The sequence below is a fragment of the Phyllobates terribilis genome, unplaced genomic scaffold (assembly GCF_046119375.1).
Source record: "Phyllobates terribilis strain yellow unplaced genomic scaffold, ASM4611937v1 Scaffold_3__8_contigs__length_932513732, whole genome shotgun sequence".
Lineage (NCBI taxonomy): Eukaryota > Metazoa > Chordata > Amphibia > Anura > Dendrobatidae > Phyllobates > Phyllobates terribilis.
In genome coordinates, this window is record NW_027362763.1 from 280,009,494 (window position 1) to 280,033,868 (window position 24,375).

Below are 24,375 nucleotides of genomic sequence, written 5' to 3' on the forward strand. Positions count from 1 at the left end.
TATTCCATTTGCACAACAGTATGGGAAATTGATTGTCAATCAGTGTTGCTTCCTAAGTAGACAGTTTGATTCCACAGTAGTTTGATTTACTTGGAGTTGTATTCTGTTGTTTAAGTGTGCCCTTTATTTTTTTGAGCAGTGTATATATAGATTTATATATATATATATATATATATATATATATATATATATATATATATATATATTTATATATACAGTTATATGAAAAAGTTTGGGCACCCCTATTAATCTTTAGCTTAATGTTTTATAAATATTGGTGTTTTGGCAACAGCTATTTAAGTTTGATAAAAGTAATAACTGTTGGACACAGTAATGTTTCTGCCTTGAAATGAAGTTTATTGTACTAACAGAAAATGTGCAATCTGCATTCAAACAAAATTTGACAGGTGCATAAGTATGGGCACCCTTATCATTTTCTTGTTTTCAATACTCCTACCTACTTTTTACTGACGTACTAAAGCCCTTTTTTTGGTTTTGTAACCTCATTGAGCTTTGAACTTCATAGCCAGGTGTATGCAATCATGAGGAAAGCTACTTAAAGTGGCCACTTGCAAGTTATTCTCCTGTTTGAATCTCCTCTGAAGAGTGGCATCATGGGCTCCTCAAAACCACTGTCAAATGATCTGAAAACAAAGATTATTCAACATAGTTGTTCAGGGGAAGGATACAAAAAGCTGTCAGATTTAACCTGTCAGTTTCCACTGTGAGGAACATAGTAAGGAAATGGAAGAATACAGGGACAGTTCTTGTTAAGGCCAGAAGTGGCAGGCCAAGAAAAACATCAGAAAGGCAGAGAAGAAGAATGGTGAGATCAGTCAAGGACAATCCTCAGACCACCTCCAGAGAGTTGCAGCATCAACTTGCTGCAGATGGTGTCACTGTGCAACGGTCAACTTTACAACGCACTTTGCACAAGGAGAAGCTGTATGGGAGAGTGATGCAAAAGAAGCCGTTTCTGCAAGCATGCCACAAACAGAGTCGGCTGAGGTATGCAAAAGCACATTTGGAGAAGCCAATTTCTTTTTGGAAGAAGGTCCTGTGGACTGATGAAACCAAGATTGAGTTGTTTGGTCATTCAAAAAGGTGGTATGCATGGCGGAAAAAAAACACAGCATTCCAAGAAAAACACTTGCTACCCACAGTAAAATTTGGTGGAGGTTCCATCATGCTTTAGGGCTGTGTGGCCAATGTCGGCACAGGGAATCTTGTTAAAGTTGAGGGACGCATGAATTCCACTCAGTATCAGCAGATTCTTGACAATAATGTTCAAGAATCAGTGACAAAGTTGAAGTTACGCAGGGGATGGATCTTTCAGCAAGACAATGATCCAAAACACCGCTCCAAATCTACTCAGGCATTCATGCAGAGGAACAATTACAATGTTCTGGAAAGGCCATCCCAGTCCCCAGACCTGAATATCATTGAACATCTGTGGGATCATTTGAAGAGGGCTGTCCATGCTCGGCGACCATCAAACTTAACTGAACTGGAATTGTTTTGTAAAGAGGAATGGTCAAAAATACCTTCATCCAGGATCCAGGAAATCATTAGAAGCTACAGGAAGCGACTAGAGGCTGTTATTTTTGCAAAAGGAGGATCTACTAAATATTAATGTCACTTTTCTGGTGAGGTGCCCATACTTATGCACCTGTCAAATTTCGTTTGAATGCAGAGTGCACATTTTCTGTTAGTACAATAAACCTCATTTCAAGGCAGAAACATTACTGTGTCCAACAGTTATTACATATATCAAACTGAAATAGCTGTTGTAAAAACACCAATTTTTATAAAACATTAAGCTTAAGATTAATAGGGGTGCCCAAACTTTTTCATATAACTGTACATATAATATATAATACAAATATTACTTCCATCTAAATGTACAGCCTATTAGTCTTATAATGAGGTTGTTTTATTACTAAAATACAATTGTTGCAAAAAATGACCCATTTTAACAAATGTCACACTACTCAGTTTAATTATTTCTATAATTGGAGGGGGTCTGCCTAAGTGGATCCCCATGATGCTTAGGCCAAGTTCATTCGACCATATTTTAGGTCTGACGGCTGTCTGTGGAAAAACGGACAGAGCACAGACATCACTAGACACAGTGTTTTCCAATGGGTACTTTGCATTTGAGCATTTTTTTTCACTGACCAAATTTCCGTGGTAAAAAAATTGCAGCATGCACTAGTTTCCTCTATGTACCAGATGAAACTTGCCCAGTCAAGTCTATCGTCTATTGGTGCTCAAAAAAAAAATCAGATGCCATTTGGAGTCACAGTATAGCATGCATTTTTTCAGATACTTTGCAAATCTTTATTCTTTGTATGTGCTTATGACACTGAATTCAGATCAGGATACATGGCTGGTCCAGCCATTATGTTACATTAATTAACAATATTATAAATTCTTGTGACCATAGTCTTAATCAGTGGTGAACCCATCATTAACTATCTTCTGAATTGCCACCACAAGAAAAATCATAGTATTACACTGTTCTCACTATATGCAATTAGGGGTTATGTGTCTATAAGCATGTAAGAATATTGTCATGTATTAAAATAAGCATAAACTTGCAGGACAAGGAATTAATGCTAATACTTCCAATTTACAAATAATTAGTTGGGCCTTAACTGGAATAATCCATTTCAGTTCTTGGCACCTTTTCATAGAAATATACCCGGAGAAAAGATGCCTAAGGGAAGGCATGATGAAATAAAAATATGGTAAAAATAACTGCTCTAGATAAAAGGGGCACGGTTTACCCAAACGTGAGATTGAATAATAAATATCTAACGTGCATGACCAACTTTATTCTCTGTACTGAGTTGACTGTGGTAGCTTGAATATTGATGTGCACCACGGTCAAAGGGTATGGATAAAGGAAGTTGAATATGCATTCATATTATATTGATTTACAGGAGTAATAACACAGGGAAGGTAAATTGTAGGGTTCAAAGAAAAGACACTCGAGAATTGTTATTTTATGGAAGTTGCTTATATTTAACTTTTACTATACCTATTGTTCATCACTGGACAGCTGACAGATGCTCTTCAAAATGATTTAACCTAATAATGAGCAAGCTCTGTAAATTTACTATACTTAGTCCTGGGCTTTAACCCTGTGCCATTGTAAATTTATGTAGTGGGATTAATACACTTGCTCCTGTGCAAGACTGTGACTCAGCAGAAGATCCTGAGGAGAAGCCAGAAGTTGTTTATTACAGCTTCTGTCTTCTCATTTGGTCAGCTAAAAAGCACACAGAGAGTACTATGCAGCAAACATAAGCCTCAGCAAATGGGATGCTTCTGTGAGACCTGGCAATCACAAGATCAATCGGGCTCTGACTGGCATAGCAGAGCTGCTGGTTCCTAGCAACTCCAAATCAGCTCTGCCAATCTATTATGCAACTGTAGTGGTCTGTTTTACCCTGTACCTGGGACTCCTTTAAATTTTTGGTTACAATGGAAAAAATGAACGAAAAAGAAAAAAAATAAATAAATGAAAGTAAATATTTATATATATATATATATATATATATATATATATATATATATATATATATAAATATATACAGTACAGACCAAAAGTTTGGTCACACCTTCTCATTTAAAGATTTTTCTGTATTTTCATGACTATGAAAATTGTACATTCACGCTGAAGGCATAAAAACTATGAATTAACACATGTGGAATTATATACTTAACAAAAAAGTGTGAAACAACTGAAAATATGTTTATATTCAAGGTTCTTCAAAGTAAGCACCTTTTGCTTTGCACACTCTTGGCATTCTCTTGATGAGCTTCAAGAGGTAGTCACCGGAAATGGTCTTCCAACAATCTTGAAGGAATTCCCAGAGATGCTTAGCACTTGTTGGTCCTTTTGCCTTCACTCTGCGGTCCACCTCACCCCAAACCATCTCGATTGGATTCAGGTCTGGTGACTGTGAAGGCCAGGTCATCTAGCATAGCACCCCATCACTCTCCTTCTTGGTCAAATAGCCCTTACACAGCCTGGAGGTGTGTTTGGGGTCATTGTCCAGTTGAAAAATAAAAGATGGTCCAACTAAACGCAAACCGGATGGAATAGCATGCCGCTGCACGATGCTGTGGTAGCCATGCTGGTTCAGTATGCCTTCAATTTTGAATAAATCCCCAACAGTGTCACTAGCAAAGCACCCCCACACCATCATACCTTCTCCTCCAAGCTTCTCGGTGGGAACCAGGCATGTAGAGTCCATCCGTTCACCTTTTCTGCATCACACAAAGACACGGTGGTTGGAACCAAAGATCTCAAATTTGGACTCATCAGACCAAAGCACAGATTTCCACTGGTCTAATGTCCATTCCTTGTGTTCTTTAGCCCAAACAAGTCTCTTCTGCTTGTTGCCTGTCCTTAGCAGTGGTTTCCTAGCAGCTATTTAACCATGAAGGCCTGCTGCACAAAGTCTCCTCTTAACAGTTGTTGAAGAGATGTGTCTGCTGCTAGAACTCTGTGTGGCATTGACCTGGTCTCTAATCTGAGCTACTGTTAACCTGCGATTTCTGAGGCTGTTGACTTAAACTTATCCTCAGAAGCAGATGTGACCCTTGGTCTTCCTTTCCTGGGGCGGTCCTCATGTGAGCCAGTTTCTTTGCAGCGCTAGATGCTTTTTGCAACTGCACTTGGGGACACTTTCAAAGTTTGCCCAATTTTTTGGACTGACTGACTTTCTTTTCTTAAAGTAATGATGACCACTCGTTTTTCTATACTTAGCTGCTATTTTCTTGCCATAATACAAATTCTAACAGTCTATTCAGTAGGAATATCATCAGTGTATCCACCTGACTTCTACACAACACAACTGATGGTCCCAACCCCATTTATAAGGCAAAAAATCCCACTTATTAAACCTGACAGGGCACACCTGTGAAGTGAAAACCATTTCCGGTGATTACCTCTTGAAGCTCATCAAAAGAATGCCAAGAGTGTGCAAAGCAGTCATCAAAGCAAAAGGTGGCTACTTTGAAGAACCTAGAATATAAGACATATTTTCAGTTGTTTCACACTTTTTTGTTAAGTATATAATTCTACATGTGTTAATTTATAGTTTTGATGCCTTCAGTGTGAATGTACAATTTTCAAAGTTATGAAAATACAGAAAAATCTTTAAATGAGAAGCTGTGTCCAAACTTTTGGTCTGTACTGTATATAGTACTGTGAAAAAGTTTTTGCCCCTTCCTGATTTGTTATTCTTTTGCATATTTGTCACACTTAAATATTTCAGATCACAAAACTAATTTTAATATTAGATAAAGATAACACAAGAGAACAAAAAATGCAGTTTTTAAATGAAGGTCTTTATGATTAAGGGGCATAGAAATTGAAACCTACTGGACCCTGTGTGAAATGATTGCCCACCTACTGAAACATAAATTAAGAGTGGTTTATCACATCTTTCGGAAGCTGAGTTCAATTTTCCTAGCCACACACAGGCCTGATTACTGCCACACCCGTTCTCAATCCATAAATCATTTAAATAGGATTTGCCTTACAAAGTTAAGTAGAGCAAAAGATCCTGAAAAGTTAGACATCGTGTTGTGGTCCAAAGAAATTCAGAAACATATGAGAAAGAAAGTAATTGAGATCTATCAGTCTAGAAAGCCATTTCCAAAGCTTTGAGACTCCAGCAAGCCACAGTGAGAGGCATTATTCACAAATGGCGAAAACATGGAACAGTGGTCAACCTTCTCAGGAGTGGCCGTCCGAATAAAATTATCCCAAGAGTGCAGCAACGACTTATCCAAGAGGTCACAAAAGACCCCACAACAACATCCAAAGAACTGCAGGACTCTCTTGCCTCAGTTAAGGTCAGTGTTCATGATCATGACTCCACCATAAGAAAGAGACTGGGCAAAAATGGCATGCATGGCAGAGTTTCAAGACAAAAAACAGAGTTGAGCAAAAAGAACATAAAGGGCCATCTCAGTTTTCCCGGAAAAATTCTTGACAATCACCAAGACATTTGGGAGAATAGTCTGTGGACTGATGAGACAAAAAATGTAATTTTTTGTAAGGTGTATTTCCCATTACTTCTGCAATAGAAGTAGCACAGCATTTCAGAAAAGGAACATTTAACCAACAGTAAAATATGATTTTCGTAATGTGATGGTCTGGGGCTGTTTTGCTGCTTCCGGACCTGGAAGACTTGCTGTGGCAAATGGAGCCATGAATTCTGCGGTCTACCAAAAAATCCTGAAAGAGAATGTCTGGCCATTTGTTCGTGACCTCAAAATGAAGCACACGGGTTATGCAGCATGAAAATGATCCAAAACACACATGCAAGTCCACCTCTGAATGACTTAAGAAAAACAAAATTAAGACTTTGCAGTGGCTTGTCAAAGTACTGACCTTAATCTGATCGAGATGCTATGGCATGACCTTAAAAAGGCTTTTCATGCTTGGAAACCCTCCAATGTGGCAGAATTACATCAATTTTGCAAAGATGGGCCAAAATTCCTCCAGAGCGTTGTAAAAGACTCATTGCCAGTTATCACAAACGATTGATTGCAGTTGTTGCAGCTAAGGGTGGCCCAACCAGTTATTAGGTTTAGGGGACAATCACTTTTTCACACAGGGACCTGTAGGTTTGGATTTCTTTATCCCTTAATAATTAAGGTCTTCATTTAAAAATTGCATTTTGTGCTTACTTGTGTTATTTCTGTTCTAATGTTTAAATTTGTATCATGATCTGAAACATTTAAGTGTGATAGACATTCAAAAGAATAAGAAATCAGGAAGGGGGAAAACACTTTTTCACACCACTGTATGTATGTATATAGATGTATATATATTATATACTGTATATATGTATATACCTTTATATATTGTAATGCAGCAGGTTGCTAGCATTACTGTAAATGGTCCAGGATGTGCTTACCGGACCATGTACCTTCCCCTTTATCTGACTGGTCACATGACTGTGACATCACCCAGGTCCTGCATGCACAGTAAAGCTCTGTATACATGACTGGGACAGCACACAGGACCTATACACACAGCTGACTGATCACATGACTGTGACATCAGCAAGGTCCTGTCAGTATGTGGTTGTCTGTGCACAGCATATATAAACCTGCTTAATTTGAGACAGGTGTGTTCGGTGTGAGGCGTGAGGCCTGTTCCCCATGTGTGTGGGATACCGTGATACCGTTTGTGAGAGGCCTAGTGAGGCCAAGAGTGAAGCCTGGCAGCCTGAAAGGCCAAGCCTGGATCCGATGCATGGATGTCAGTGGCCTTTGAGGGAAAGCCGGCTTGTGGAAGAGTCCTGAAAGGCGCAGGCTGGATGTGAGTGGAGACATACCAGTAGCCTTAGATGGAACGACGGCTGGAGACCCCCACCTGGGAAGCCGCAGAGCCACAGTGGTGGCAGAGTAATGGACTGAGACAGATATACCCGGCAAAGGTAATACCCGGTGCTATATGGACATTGTGATATGAACATTGCTACTTTATTACCTTGCCGTAAGCTGTACCCTGGAGCAAGTGGGCCGGTGTGCCACTTGGCTCATGAATTGTTTATGTGTGTAAACCTGCCGGTGGCGGACTAAGATGAACTGTGTGTGAACAGCGGTTTATGAAGTGCCATAATAAACTGCAACACTGTGTGAAAAACGTAAAGACATTGCACGTGTGCATTGATTGACGCAGCGAAGCGAGTTACCCCCAGTATGATGACGAGCGCTGCCTTACATATGGTGGAGAATGCGGGCAACGGCAGCCCGGTTGCTAGTGGCAACGACAACCCCGGTTGCTAGGGGCAACGGCACAGGACGACGAGTGTGGATAAAGCATCTTGCGGCAACTCGGCGGGGTTGCGAAGATTGGCGTCGCACTCAAACCTGGTTTGCTGTGGCTCGGCGGGGCTCACGAAGTATAAAGCATCTTGCGGCAACTCGGCGGGGTTGCGAAGATTCTCATCGCATTCAAACCCGGTTTTGCGGTGGCTTGGTGGGGCCACGAAAATTTTTCCGGGAGAGCGATGAAGTGCTAGTGTGAACAGTGTACCGCGATGGCTGTGAGCAAAGCAGCAGATCTGTCTGGAGCTATTGAGCGGTTGAAGGGCCGGTTGGGACCGGAGCAGGTATTTGGGAAACTTTTACTGGACATGGTGCAGGAACCGCAGGAGCTGTGGGCACCATATGGAATGGCGGCAGTGGACCATTCTATGGACTCTCCGGGGGCGCCAGTGTTGTCCCAGAGTGCCCGGGCAGGTGGTAAGAGATGTTGTGAACTGAGTCCTAAGACTACTGCTGATTTTTTGTGTAAAAATTACCCTGCCGATGTGGTTGTTAAAAGGGGGTGGAGTCTAAAAAAGGGGCGGATTTTCACAAGAGTGTGGAGTGTAGAAAACTGAAAATTGTTACTGGTGGTGGGTTGGTGCCTCCTAAAAATGACAATGTGACCGTTGATAACGGGGTAACTCCAGTAGAAGGGGGTGACGTCAAAGTGGGAGGTGACCTGTTAGTCCACAACACCATGGGTAGTGACACAGACCCCGTAGCTGACTGTGACACTATTAAAGTAAAAAGTGAGTTCAGTCAGGAGGGGCTAGACGAGGTGAGAGAGTCCCCATCTCGTAGACGGCGCAAGGGCCACAAAAAGGTTGCTCCTGTAGACTTGGCTGAAAATAAAAATAAAGAGAGGGTAGTACTGTGTGCCTTTGCTTCAAGTGTGGATCCTCCATTAGAGGTAGAAGAGGAGGTGACGTTGCCAGTAGCAACCTCCGGTACGGTACCGAGTCAGAAGGATCTGACAGCCCTGGAAGGGGAGGCGGCCAGTCGTGACCAAGAGCTGGAACCTATCGGCCAGCAGGGTCAGAGTGACGGGCAGCAATTATGTGGAAACCTGGGGAACGTGTCCTCAATCCAGTTGATTCTGGAGTCTGAACAGCAGAAAATACACCAGCTTGTGAAGGACTTACAGCGAGATCTAAAGGGAAGCAACGAGGAAATTAACCAGTGGAAGGCAATGTTCTACGCAATTAAGGAGGACCGCCGCAAAATCCAGGAAGAGGTTTTGCAGTTGAAGATTGAGAAGGAGGCGCGGCAGAATGGTGTTTCTGAACGCGAACAAATCCTAGAACGACTGCGCAAACAGCTCAACCAGGAGCTGTGTGACTTCAAGAAGGAGTGTGGTGAACGCAGTAGGGAACTGCAACAGAGTAAGAGAGATTATGAGGATCTCCTCAAGGTGAAGGAAAAACTAGAGGAGGATAAGGTGGGTGCAGAGCAAGTGCGCCAAGCGGTTGAGACCACTCTGCAAGACACCCGTGAGGAGAATGATGGTCTCCGGGGAAAGACCCTAGATCTGGAAGCTCAGGTGAAGGAGCTACAGATGTCCTGTGATGCTCTCCAGAAGGCGGAGACGTACCTTAAAGAAACAGTCAGCAAGATGGAAGCTGAGTGGAAAAAGATGGAGGAGTCTGTCGGAGAATCCACAGACCAGGGCCAGGAGTTGGCCGCTGGTGAGGGGAGGTGTGAAGCAGATACCTCCTCGAGTGATGCGAGCTTGGATGATTCGGTGGAAGTAAGAGCCGAGATCAGGGAGCTCAAGGAGTTGCTACAAACCCAGTGGACGCAAGAGAAGCGTGAGAGACTGGCCATTGAGAGCCGAGTGGGCACATTGGAGACGGAGAGGTCTGAGAGAGCTCTGCTGCTGGAAGAGCAGTTGAAGCAGGAAGAGCTTCAGAGACGGGCCGCTGAGAGGCGAGTAATTGAGCTGGAAGGAGAAGTTTTGGAGCTCAAAGGTCGCCTAGCAAAGTGTCACATGGTGAACGAGGTCTCCTTGGAGAAGGGAAAAGGCAAACAAGTTGCACTTACTCCCTTAGACCATGAGAAGGTAGACCTGAGGAGAGCTAAGAGTATGGTGTTGGAAGATAAAGGTGAAGTGGAGGTGGTCAAGACGAAAAGTTGTGAAGTGGTAGTTGTGAGTCAGCTCAGGGGAAGCATCCAGGGTGAAGAAGCTGGAAGTCAGTTGTCCCTGAAACCTGAGCTGGTTGATCGTCTGGAAACCACTGGTGAGACCGAAACGTCTCGGTACAAGTGCCTCGTAGATGTACCCGAGGACTTGAGGGAAGAATGCACCCGTGAGTTCGTGCATGAGGAGTTTAAGAAAGCCGTGGGAGCCTGTAAGGTGTACCTGACCTCAAAAGCTAAACAGCTGGTGGTCCTGTCCACGACCGAAGTCACAGTGAAGTGGGTGGCTATCCTAAGTGACATGCACTGGCGATGTATTCGTACGAAGCGGTTTCTCCGGTTGAAGACGGAACAATCCGTTAGGCAACTGGAGCTTAGGAGAAAAGCTCACAGTATGCGTGAAGAGGTCATCCGGGTGCCTCATGTTCTGGTGAGAAAGCTCATTGGGAGAAGCGGTCGAGCCATGCAGATGATGGTCAAGAAGTCTGGTGTGGTGAAAGTAAGCAGTCCACGTGATCATCAGGACTGGATACCAGACGAAGACGGCATGGTGTCCTTCTCCACTGTAGGAACAGAAGAAAGCCTAGAATATATACGCATGCTGATTGAGTACCGAGTGACCTACCTGCAGGAGGTAGAACAATTGAATCTCGCTAGACTGCGAGTAGATAGACAGTATCATCTGAGCAGCAGAAGATGGGAGCCGTCTAGAAATAGTGAGACCCGACAGAGAAAGGGCCCCCTAAATAACAGAACAGCTACAGCTAAAGTTAGGGACCTTTCAAGATGTCCTGAGAGTAGTGGGCGTGGGTTTAGAGGTAGTGAGACCTCCAGTAACTCAGGTTTGAGCAGCCCGTACAAACGACCCAATAGAGGACAGGACAGTACGGAGTCGAACCGGACCTTAGATAACAGGGCATGTGAGTCGCACTGCTGTATTGACCGCTGGGAGCGGGGAAGACCTGACAGGGTTTTGATTGACCGCTGGGAGCGGGGGAGACCTGACAAGGTTACAACTGACCGCTGGGAGCGGGGGAGACCTGACAAAGTTACGACCCGGAAAGGTGACCTGACGAAGTCAGTGACAGTGACAAATGGTAGGTCCCTAAAGAATGGGCTAATGTCATTGACTAAGGTTCCAGGGGCTGAGTAGCACAATTGTAAAGTTCATGGTCTCTGTGAGCTGGGGGTTATAATGTTATTGTGTATATTATGTGTTCAACCCCACAAGTTTGAACAGAGGGGGGGGATATGTAATGCAGCAGGTTGCTAGCATTACTGTAAATGGTCCAGGATGTGCTTACCGGACCATGTACCTTCCCCTTTATCTGACTGGTCACATGACTGTGACATCACCCAGGTCCTGCATGCACAGTAAAGCTCTGTATACATGACTGGGACAGCACACAGGACCTATACACACAGCTGACTGATCACATGACTGTGACATCAGCAAGGTCCTGTCAGTATGTGGCTGTCTGTGCACAGCATATATAAACCTGCTTAATTTGAGACAGGTGTGTTCGGTGTGAGGCGTGAGGCCTGTTCCCCATGTGTGTGGGATACCGTGATACCGTTTGTGAGAGGCCTAGTGAGGCCGAGAGTGAAGCCTGGCAGCCTGAAAGGCCAAGCCTGGATCCGATGCATGGATGTCAGTGGCCTTTGAGGGAAAGCCGGCTTGTGGAAGAGTCCTGAAAGGCGCAGGCTGGATTTGAGTGGAGACATACCAGTAGCCTTAGACGGAACGACGGCTGGAGACCCACACCTGGGAAGCCGCAGAGCCACAGTGGTGGCAGAGTAACGGACTGAGACAGCTATACCCGGCAAAGGTAATACCCGGTGCTATATGGACATTGTGATATGAACATTGCTACTTTATTACCTTGCCGTAAGCTGTACCCTGGAGCAAGTGGGCCGGTGTGCCACTTGGCTCATGAATTGTTTATGTGTGTAACCCTGCCGGTGGCGGACTAAAATGAACTGTGTGTGAACAGCGGTTTATGAAGTGCCATAATAAACTGCAACACTGTGTGAAAAACGTAAAGACATTGCACGTGTGCATTGATTGACGCAGCGAAGCGAGTTACCCCCAGTATGATGACGAGCGCTGCCTTACAATATGTAGAGATATATACTTATATAGTATATTGTCCTTGCCACATTGAAATTATCCTCCGGACTGATTTCCTTTCTAAATAAATACTATACACTATACAGTCTGTATCTTAGGATTGATGTATATATATTGTGTTTCTATTACATTTTTCTTTATCCGTAAAGACTTACATTAATCATTATGTATGTCTCATTATTCAATTGGGTCTCCATATCGTTTATACTGTAACAATGTTATTCATTAGCCTTTACTAAAGGTCTGATCATTTCGAAATACTATTGTGACACATTAATTTGGGCATTATTAATATATAATTAATATTTATTTCACTTTAGTAATCAGTCTTTGCAGTTTTATTGCAGTTTTATTAAAAATGCACAGAAGCATCTTTATCTTTCTCTAGCAGCCATGATCGTATTTTGTTACTATGTGACTAAGGAAGGAAAAGTCAACTGAAGATACTTTATAGCATGGCTAAAGTTTCCAGCCTACTGTCATCATGCTGGATTCTATCAGTTTTCCTTTAGTTGATTAGTGTCTTGGCAACATATGTTAAGAGAAAACATAACATTTCTTTTTCAAGCAGTAGGAAGGGTGTAAGTTACTTTGTGGTTTGTCGGACATAAACTCTTTTGGGTCATAGCCATGTTTCTTTTTATGAACTTCTTCATTAATTTCACAAAGACGCTTTGTTCCACTCCTTATTAAGCAAGATTGATGCTGCAGTCAGCTGAGATAAGATATAAATACATCACTAACAGCATAAAAATATGAATATATTTTCTTTTAAAAGCTGCTATGCTGTAAAATGTAATTTAAAAATAGGAAACAATTTTTTTTATACAAGTCGACAAGTGAAACATTTTGTCTAATAAAATATTTATTGAAAGTTTTATATATTTGATTATGTTTCCATATTTCATTTGATCAATTGTATAGTATTTTGGTACCATTGTATTATATTATTCATTATACAAAATGTACAGTATTTTATTATATAGATGGGTTGAAAAAAGATAGATGTCCAAGTTCAACTTAGGGATAGGAGAGGATAGAGGGAAAGGGTATACATAAAATCACAATGCATGACCCAATTTGTCCTAAAAGAGTATGTTTTTCCCACACAATGCTGAGCATCAATTGGCTTCATCAAAATTGAGAACAAGAATTTTATACATTTAAATAAGTATTTCCATTATTTTTATCTTTATATAATGAATTGAAGTGTTTTTCAAAACTATTTCATTGGAAACAATGTATGTCCAATATTTAATCTACACATCGTAATGGCTTAATCTGTCATGTACCAGGTTGAGGTGTGTGGAGCTGATCCTGATCTACAAAAGTAAGATTAAGCTTGCATTCAGATTTGCTTTAACTATAATGAACATTTAGATGCCAATACTATAGCAGCTGGGGAAATATGGTGATATGTCACCGTGAAGACAGGTGCTCCTATGACCTTCATAGGTTCTCATGCTTTTTTACTTTATGCTGCAATTGTAAAGTATAGTAGTATAATTTACAAGCAAATAAATAATCACAGGTTCACATTTTTAAGGCAACAAAAATGTGTAGAAGAAGATTAAAAAAATAAAAATATATTTTAAAGAAAAAAAACATAAGTTTAAATCATTTTCCTTTTTCCAATCCAAATATAAATAAAAACTCTTATTTATTATCACTCCCACTAATAAAAGTCCCATTAAAATAGAAAATGAATTGACTAAGCTGTAAACACCTTTAAGAAAAATGATAAACACACCAGTATTGCTGTTTTTCTGATACTCCACTTCCCCAAACAAATGTAATGAACAGAGCATAAATAGTTATATGTACTACAAGATGGTACCCATTAAAACTACAGCTTACCTCACCAAAAAGAAGCAGTCATGCAGCTATGTTATCTTCATTAAAACAAAATAAAAAAGTTATTTGTTCTCAGAAAATGACGACACAAATCACCCTCTACTTTTCTTTGGTCAGGCTTTATCTGGAATACCATGTCAAGTTCTGGGCACCACATCTTAAAAAAGACATGAAGAAACTGGAACAAGTTCAGAGAAGAGTAACCAGACTGGTGACTGCTCTGCAAGCAATGTCCCATGAGGAACGGTTAGAGGATTTGGGAATGTTTAGCTTGCAAAAGTGAAGAGGAGACTTAATAGCAGTCTACAAATATCTGGAGGGATGTCACATTGTAGAGGGATTAGCTTTGTTCTCATTTGCACAAAGAAAGACAACAAGCAATGGGATGAAACTGAATGGGAGAAGATACAGATTAGATATTAGAAAAAACCTTTTGACAGTGAAGGTGATTAACAAGGGGAACAGGCTGCCAGAGGAGGTGAGTTCTCCTTCAATGGAAATCTTCAAACAGAGACTAGACAGCCATCTGTCTGAGATGGTTTAATGAATTCTACATTGAGCAGGGGGTTGGACCAGATGACCCTGGAGGTCCCATCCAACTCTAACATTCTATGATTCTATAAAACGCTAGAATTCTCTGTAAGAATTTTAATTTTTTACATCTTATTTTTTAATACTCTGGGGCATGGATATACCCTGGAGCATAATAAGGGACATTAATTTTGCAGAGAATAACTTCTCTGAGATTCAGATTTCCCAGTAAAATTGTTGTGAATTGGCAAATTCAAATTTTGTCTGATCCGCTCATCTCTGTCTTATTTGAGCACATATGTACAATATTCTTTCATAGACTCTTTTCATAACAAATCTTTGACTTACATTTAGAATTTACACCGAGAAGTACATGCTAAGTATGTCAATTGGATTCTATTAGCCAGACAAAGGCTAAAAAGATTTGAGAAAAATATATATCTGGACCACAATCATAGAAAAAAATAGAGGACTCCTACTATATTATCAATAAAATTAAGAAATCACGACCTCCAAATAATAAAAATTTAAATTTTATTGAAAAAAATATAAAAATTGCAAAAATTACAACAAGAAAATCTAGTATAAATTGATATACAGTGATGTGAAAAGACTTCACAGGTAAAAGTCCAATTTTACTTTTCATTTTGAGTTTTTACCGACGGCCTCGGTAAATGTCCAGATTGACAGGTAAATCCAAGGTTTTACCGGCCTTCTGACTTTTACAGTAACATCAAACAGATCAAACAGATGCCATAAATGTGATTTTTTCTTAGCGTTGAAGGTCTCTAATCAAGTATGCAAAAACAGATGGGAAGAAGTTTGCCATATATTAGTGTTCATATTACTTGTGCAATACTTAGATCTTTTCCTTAGTTCTTTGGATGCATGTATACTGTAGATGAACAGGAATAATAGCTGGTTGGTTCTATGGGGGTCTATGTTCTGTTTAGTAGAATCATAGGAGGTCCAGGTATTGAACTCACAATACATTCTCTAAAATATTTCAATTTTTCGACTATTTGAAATTGGCCTTTTAAGAAATAGTTGCTTAGGCACAAGAACACAGATATATATTAATATTTATTATTTGTTTTCTTAAAAATGTTTCATAATCATGCCAGTTTATATTGTATTAACCAAAATGGAGAAAATTCAATGTATTGAGACCAAATTAACAGCTAATTGGATTGAGATGATGTCTTTATTGGTAAACTCTTATTCAGAAATGCAAGCTGTCAAGTCAATTCAAACCTCTCTTTCTGGAATGTAAGTGGAAATCTCAGCTTCTATGTCCAGAATGTATTTATAGCTTTAACTATAAAACCAATATCCAATATTTAATGAATGGTCAGCATTAACCTCTTAAATGATTTTTCTTTGGTGTTTGTGGCTAGATAGAGTTAACACTTATACACATACAATATATTATTAATTCTTGAATTATATGTAGCAGAGCTGACCATTTTATGAAGCACAATTCAGTATTTTAGAACTAGTAAATAAAGATAAGCAGATCTTTTGAAATTCATATTTGCCTGCTTAGACAAATTTTTCACAAAAATTTGATTTGTGATCAATAAATTTTCATGAATCTCAACAGTAGAAAGTTTGAAATTGCTCAGAAAATACACTTGGAGGAAAGGAGATAGAAAGAAAGAAATAAAGAGAGAGAACCTGCCGACCATAAGAGCTCACACTACAGGAGGGAGATACAGAGAGAGGACCATGTTGATCATAAGAGATTACACATTGCAGATCTAAGAAAGAAGGGGAACCCTACTAAAATCTCAACATGTTCAAATTCACATGAAACCGTAAATTTCAGGAAATTCGACTTGAGCTTGATACTTTCTGGATCTATCTGCTAATCTTTACTAATAAACCTACAATATTATCATATCTAAATTTTTTCAAACAATTCTAAAGTAAACTAAATTTAGGGGACATATACCTACTATAATTTTGCATGATCCTGATATTTATATTTACATGGAGGGTATTACAACTGGATGCCATTTTGCTGAATTCGCACAAAGCAAATTGCAAAGTCTTTGGATTCAGGAATAAACAAAAATTTTGTAAAATTCAAGAAGGATTAAATTATTCTCAAACAAATTAGCTCATCTCTCGTCTCTTAACTTCAATGCCATACATGAAGGTCCTGACACCAGTTAGTGTAAAAACCATGCTTATGTTGCCATATATAATGTCCTGCCAGTAGCTAGCCTCAGGAATAGTGTCCTGGGTCCTGATCGACCTGATATGGCAGAGGAATTCTTGGAGACCCCTGGATTATAGGAATAATAGTGACCAGTTGCAACTGTGATTGCTGTGAACTGTGATTGCTGTGAATTTTAAAGCTATGCTATTGGTTATAAAAAATGACACTTCTATTAATGTATTTTCTGTAAATATCTTTGGCAATGATACGTAATCACAGATTATGTTGGCTAAAGTCAGGAGTATGTTTTAAATAGTAAGAAGTGTTGATAGATAAATAGATAGATAGATGATAGATATGACAGATGAATAGATTTTGTACAATAAATCTTACCATTTTACTACAGCATGTGCAACATTGTGTGTTGATACACATTTGATGAAAACAAGATAGAACATTTTCCAAACATCATAAATACATATACTACATATATTCAAAATATCCAGGTTCATATAAAATATACCAAAACATAGATATTATAGGCTGAATATAATATCATGGAAACAGCATGCAGGTATTCTTTTTTTTATCAAGAACAGCTGAAGCTTTCATCCTATTAGTTAGTGTATAAGGCAGAGTTAATACATTGCAAAAGATGGTATGCTTTTTAAGTGATTTTTTTCAGAATCACACCATTTTTGTCATAATTTTTGAAAGTCTGCAGAAATCATACCGTGGTTTGCAATGTGTGAAGCTCTAAAGACAAACTAAGCGAAATCTATAAAAAATGTGCATATTGAGACCATGCTTTACTGCCAAGTACATTGCAAACATCCACAGAATACTTAGACTAAAATAAGGATAATAATTATATTCCTATTGTTAATAGACATAATTTTAGACTCTTCAAATTCAGTTAAAAAAATTATTACAGCAGAATTAAATTATTTTAACTTTTTTGAGAAGAAAATCAAACTTACCCAGTTTTTGCAAAATTGGCCCAAAATCTCATTACATTTCGACTCAGTGTTTCTTCCTCTTTTGTATAATTGAGTCTCCTGTACATTGGAACTCCAAAAACAAATTCAATTTCATAGCCATGTACAACTCCCATCCAGCCTGGCCATGCTAGCTTTGATGATCTATGGTTGAAGAAGTATAAATAGGCTTTGTTTCCAAGTTCTGAATTTCTCTTTGTGAATTCCAGCAGAGGACATATAAAATTGTAATCTCCAACAATATCATCCATGGCATCGCGATTAAGAACTAGATTCTGTTCATCTTCCCAATTTGTGTAGTGAAAAATTATAGAGTCAACTGCAAGCTCAGTAACTTTGGGAAAAGCTAGTTTTACACTTTCTTGAAACTGAGTTCTATTTATAAAACTGTCATGATCTTTGCTAAACCCTGGTAACTGATAAACTAAGAAATATGACCCTTCATCTTTATTAACTCCTGTTAGTATCTGTGTATTTTTTTTAAGTTGCCCAAGATGCAAAAGATTTTTCGGTAAATCAGTGAGAAAATCTCCATCAACTGTTGGAATAAAGTTCATTTCCATGAATGATCTGTGTGATAGAATAGAAAGTGATTTTTCAATGACTTCCTGTGGAGTTTTATTCCGAATACAAGCAATTATTTCTGTCTCATTTCTGAAAGAACAACTCAACATATTTGCCATTGTCAGAGCTCGATTATGAGCTTCTGTGCTGTCAATAGCAGCCCAAGGGGCATTTGCCGTTCCACTTTGCATAATGGCTCTTGTAAAATATGGATGACTTTTAGGAGAAAGCACATGATAACTGACAGATGCTCCTCCTGCACTTTCTCCAAAAATAGTTATACTTTTCGGATTACCACCAAATGCTGCAATATTATCATGAACCCACTGTAAAGCCAACCTCTGATCAAACAGTCCAATATTTCCTGGTGCTTCAGAGTTACCTGGAAAAGCCAAGAAGCCCAAAATCCCTAGTCTGTAATTCAGTGATACAACAATAACACGTTCATTCCGAGCTAAAAACTTGCCATCATAAATATCTAAGGAAGAAGTTCCAGTCTCGAAACCTCCACCATATATCCAGACCATAACACTTGCATTCCTTGGCTTTGGGCTTGGTATCCATATATTAAGATACAGACAGTCTTCACTTAATTGTGTATTTGGATTCCACATTTCAGCCCCAGAAAATCCAGGGAATGTTTGATCAAGATACTGATAGCAGGAATTGCCATATGTTGAAGCATTCCACACTTCAGTCCAAGGTTTGGTAGGTACAGGTTTTTTAAATCTCAGGGCTCCAATTGGTGGTTCTGCATAGGGTATCCCAAGAAATGCTGTAATTGTCTTAGAAAACACTGATATTTGTAGTCCTTTTACTTTTCCAAATTTGGTTAGAACAACATCATCATCATCATCATAACTGCAGACAGTTGAGGAAAACACATAAATAACTGTGAAGCAGATTACAGAGATGTTCTTTCTTTGTGTCGGCTTGTACCACATAACTGATAACTGCAATGGATACAATAATGTGTTATATCAAATGTTTGCAACAACAAGAAAGCAAAAATAATAAAAATAGGAAATGTACTTGGCATGTAGCTAACAATCATAGTGGAAGAAACTGCAGCAGTAAGAAAGATCTAAGTTAATTACCTACAGTATAAAACCAAGCAAGGAAGATTTGTTGGATTTGCAGAATGCTCATTGTTAACACTCTTGACATCATGGAAAACTTTGGCTTTAATGTGCACTTCTCAGCTACTCCTTCCGTGTTTTACCTCAGTCATGTATGTTCGACTCTGAAACGCTGCGACGTTCCAGAGTAAAACATAAATTAAAAGCCGCCATGGATCAGACTGTGCTATAGATTAATCGGACGGGCAGGTCCCCGGTGGTGTCTACTAGCCCGCTGTCCTGGAGTTAAAGGTCTCAATATATGAAAACATAGACAGAGACCTGTCAATCCAGAGCACCGGCCAGCTGCCGGGTGACCCACCTATCAATCTAGTCTATAGCCTTAATGATTAATTACGAATGGTCTATCCTAAAGATTAATATCAACATACAAGAACACCTCTTTAAACTCCATTTATGTTGCTTTTAGTTATAAAATCTAACTTATCTTATTGTGTTACTGAGCACAATATTGAAATATCATTAAATGACAGTGAATGACAGTAAATGACAGCTAGTAACTTATAAATAAACTGCTTCAGACTGGTAAAACTATATAGCCAATGGGTTGTTGCATATTTGTACATTACTGTTAACTATTTTAGCTTAAACGTATTTACTCTTTTCTATTTATACTATAAGTTTTGAATTTATTTTTAGAACATATATTTTATTAGTAGTAAAGAAAACTCCTGTTATTTTCTGCTAACGCCATATTTTTGTACCTTTTTGAAATGTATATTTAAAAAAAAGACAACCCTTTTTAAGATGCATTGTACAGCAATCTATATGTATTGAATAAAACTGAACATAAGTGACAGGTTTATTCATACTATCACTATTCCTTTTGGACCGTTATATCATCTGGTTTGAGATTATCTTTTTCTGCAATTAATTATTGGATGCCCTTCTGATGGTGAATTGCACAATGTCATATTAACCAATATTCACACTTCTGTAGCTCTTGCAAAAGTCTATAGTACTTCTTTAAGTTTAGGGTAATTAGTGATACACTTTTCATAAAATTATTATTCTAGTTTGATAAAATCATATTTTTAGTGCAAGTGCACAAAAAGATGAATGACAGTAAAACTATAATTTATATTTTTCAATTGTGCATATCTAAAAAATCATAACTAGCAACAATGTTGATAACTGCTGTTTGTAGTACCTAGGAAATGAAGACGCTTCTGGCCCAGGAAGAGGAAACTTCTCTAACTGATTGATCTAATGCAAACTATCTTCAGATGTCAGAAGACATATTTTTCAAACTACCAATCATTTATGGCAGTTTTAATAACTGCTCTGCTTAAGTGGTATTTTACATTCAATTTAAAATATTGTATATTTCACTACAATCATTCCTGAATCACCAGCTAGGCTACAAGCAATACCATTTCTTCATCAATTATTATGCTATTTTCATCTCCTCCATCCTCTCTCAGGTGGATAAGAAGCAAAAGGAGAATGAAAACAGCTGGGATAAAAAAAAAATAATAATAATGTAAACTGTGAACTTTGTACGCAGAGTGTAATGCCTGTTACCAATAATGTTTATGTGTAAGGGTATGTGCGCACGGTAAGTATTTACTGCTGCAAATACTGAAACATTGGCAGAAAAAATGCAATATAAAATAGAACGTGTTCTTGCATTTTTTTTTGCCATGCATTGGATTGAGTGAAAAAAACACTACAAAAACGCTGAAACAATTGACATGTTGCAGATCTGAAACTGCTTCAAAGCTGCAAGGAAAAATGAGCAACATGTGCATGAGACGTCAGGAATCTGAATGACTTTGCTGGCACTAGGAAATCCTTCAGTTTTTGTTAAGAAACTGAGCAGGAAAAATCAAAAACTCAAATACTTAATGTGTGTACCTTCTCTAATGCTGTATTATAAATCACTGCAGACTTTACTTATTATTTCTGTAACGTTGCATTGCTATGACCATGTTGTTGGACATCATTGTACTAATAGAAAGTGAAATCATTATCTGTCATTATTTGTAAGCATATAATCTCTTGCATTGTCTTGAAGCTGCGATTCCAATATGCTCCATTGCCCTCATGTGCCCTTTACATATTAATAACTTTATTTACGCTAATATTAGATGCACTAATCCTATTACTTGTGCTATTTTAGTTCAAGTATATTTTTACATGATAATAGACCAGGAATTAGTGCAGCTTAACAACTGACTGAAGGAGATAGAATGGCAATATACTAGTGTTTATAAAAATATATCACAAAGCTGCATTGATGTTCAATTGTTATATTGTAGCTACCATAACAATACATCTATTCATGGCATATGCTAATTGGAATGTACTGTAGTGTTGTGTGTCTGTCTTTGAATGAAGAGAGCTTCTGGGATTTCATTTTATTATAATTTCTTGAAACTTCTAAGATATTTTCCAGCTAAATAAACACATAGAACAAGGTTGCCCAGTTATTGTTTAATTATTTTTAGCACACGTATTTTTCTTTGGCAGGCTTAACTATACAGCAAAGACAACATAAATAAAGCCAAGTATGGTAACATGCTTGAAACCTTAACAACGGAAAAGTTAGAAACAAAGTTCCCTGTTAAGTAAAACTTTGAAAACTTTGTTCTATAAAGTTATTAAAGCAGTAAGTAACATCATAGCAAATTAATTTGAAATGGTTGGTAATAACCTGTATATGTTTTTAGAAGTTTTTTTTATTTATCAGTAAATTATTTATTTTATCTTATTAGTAGACACACATCTTTCTATCTATCTACTTATTAAAGACTTTTACATTTATAAAGTATAAAATAATCTTTCATCCTAATTTAAAAATTAAGTTTAGCAGATGTTCAGAACAAATCAATAATTGAATCTTATCTAAGTGAAATTGTACAGAATTGAAATATTCTTTTTTTTAATATGTTTGTACCACTTAAAGTACAGGTCTGCAACCAGTCAAGGTCTGCAGCTTTCATGGTAAATTGTAACTTTTTATCTCAGAACAGCTGGAGAGCTACAGGTTCCTGTTCATAAGTGTAAAATCATATTATAAAAAATGATTTACTAAATATATGTATCATTTTAATTAATATTAAGTTTTATGTTATTAAAATATTGCAATGCAAAATTTTGAGTAAAATACATAATGCATAATTTTACCATAGTAGTTAAATCTGTGCAGCTTCGTGCAATTGCTCCAAAAATATATCAAAAAAAAATTTGAGATATTATTATATAAATGAATGTCACCCATCGACACAAACACATATACATAATGCAATGATTAGTAAAATAAAACAGTACATTTTATTTCATCTCCTTTTTAGCAGATGATGCAGGATTACAACAGTCTTTTCTGTTTAATATATACTAAAACTGCATTAATTCTATCTGAAATTTTCTCCGTCATCCAGATTTAAATGGACATAGATTGGAAGACTTTTTGAAATCTAGAAATATAGCAACACTTACCTTTTTAACGTTTCAAAGTTTAAGCTTGAAGCAGTGAAGTGATCTTAAGTAGTTCAATGCCTAGAAGTGAATCTGCTGCCTCAGTTCTGTAAATTGGATAGTACAGACATTAATAGAAACTGTGTCTGAATTAAAGCTCGCGAGACTTGGCAGTAGCAACATGATCTGCAAGCAACACAACTTTACCATCTGACATCTGCTCTATGCATAAGTCTTGTTGTCTATACAGACTGCTAAAAAAAATGTACAATGCTGTCACATGATTAACAAAAGCCAGTTTTCCAATGCAACCAGAGAGAGAAATAGTAACACGCTGATTTAACATGTTTAACAGTAATTATATACATTTTACTATACAAAGCTGTAATTACTGAATTATGACATGCATGTTAATAGAAACCGTACAGTTCCCACTTGTTGAGACTTTATGTAATTATACAAATATTGGCATGAAACCACAGCTCTCTTGTGCATTTTATTTTCCAGAGTGCCATCAGCCGCTTCAGGGCTCTTTCCCTGCAATATGGTGCCTGAAGGCTGTTGAAGACTCTACTCTCTTGTGTCCTCATTGAATATCTTAGTCTCTAGTCTTGAAAGTATAGCTTATCCTTCACACATAAGACTAGAAGACAAGAAGATGGTAGGCTAAAGTAAAAAAAAATATGAAGTAAACACAGAATGGCCAAGGTCATACCTGCAAATGGGTCCCAAAGGGTTAAGGGGTTTAACCTCTGATCAAAAACTTTATCCAACTGACTTTTTCAAAAACAGATTGCAAGGTTATATATTAGGTTAAGTCCTTTACCAATTTTAATGAACATATTTGTTTTATATGTGAAAAGGAAAGGGGGCTTAGAAAGGAAGGTATTTTGCAACTGTGTGCTGGTCAACAAAGAATTCATTCAGCCAGTGAATTCCCATGCTATACATGTTTTAGCAGAAATATCTGTAGCTGAAAATTGGTTTCATCCAAATGAATGGTTGTTTCAGAAAACTGAACAGTTATTACACAATTTGCAGCAGATATGCAAACTTTGAACTATATAAATGTGTAAAATTTAATTAATTTTGAAAAAAATCAGTCCAGACATGTCGCTTGAAGCAAGGATCACCAAGCAATGACTTGACTACTTTGGACACATTATGCGAAGAGAGCAATCACTGGAGAAGGACATCATGGTGGGAAGAATAGAAGGAACAAGATGAAGAGGAAGATCAGCATCCCGATGACTTGATACTATAAAGATAGCGGCAGAGAGGACCTATCTAGGCTTGCCCAAGATCAATCTTCCTCCAGATTGTTCATCCATCAAGTCGCCGTGGCTCAAGATTGTCACTGTCTCTGGAGCAGATCCCTCAGATTTTGTAGTGAGTTATAAATCCTTCAGACAATCTTGGATTATTTATAGCCCCCTGTCTCTATTACATACCGTCTTCTCTTGTTAGATATATAATGCAATGACATCTGATGGAGCATGGGAAAGCTTCTTTTCTTATGGAGCAGCTGATGGACTGGTCTTCTGGTTTTTTTTATCTAACAAGAGATGACTATGTAATAAAAGAGGGCACTGT

The 24,375-nt window shown here is 38.2% G+C and overlaps 1 protein-coding gene across 1 annotated transcript in view; it reads right to left on the minus strand.

The window, feature by feature from the left end:
- Nucleotides 1-22,994, minus strand: part of BCHE (butyrylcholinesterase) — a 208,874-nt gene extending 185,880 nt beyond the window's left edge. The window contains exons 1-2 of the mRNA XM_073674820.1: nt 22,804-22,994; nt 17,642-19,176 (exon numbers count right to left, since the gene is read on the minus strand). Of these exons, the coding sequence (XP_073530921.1) occupies nt 17,642-19,167 (1,526 nt within the window). The 5' untranslated portion in view covers nt 19,168-19,176; nt 22,804-22,994. The remainder of the gene's footprint in view (nt 1-17,641; nt 19,177-22,803) is intronic.
- Nucleotides 22,995-24,375: the final 1,381 nt, after the last annotated feature.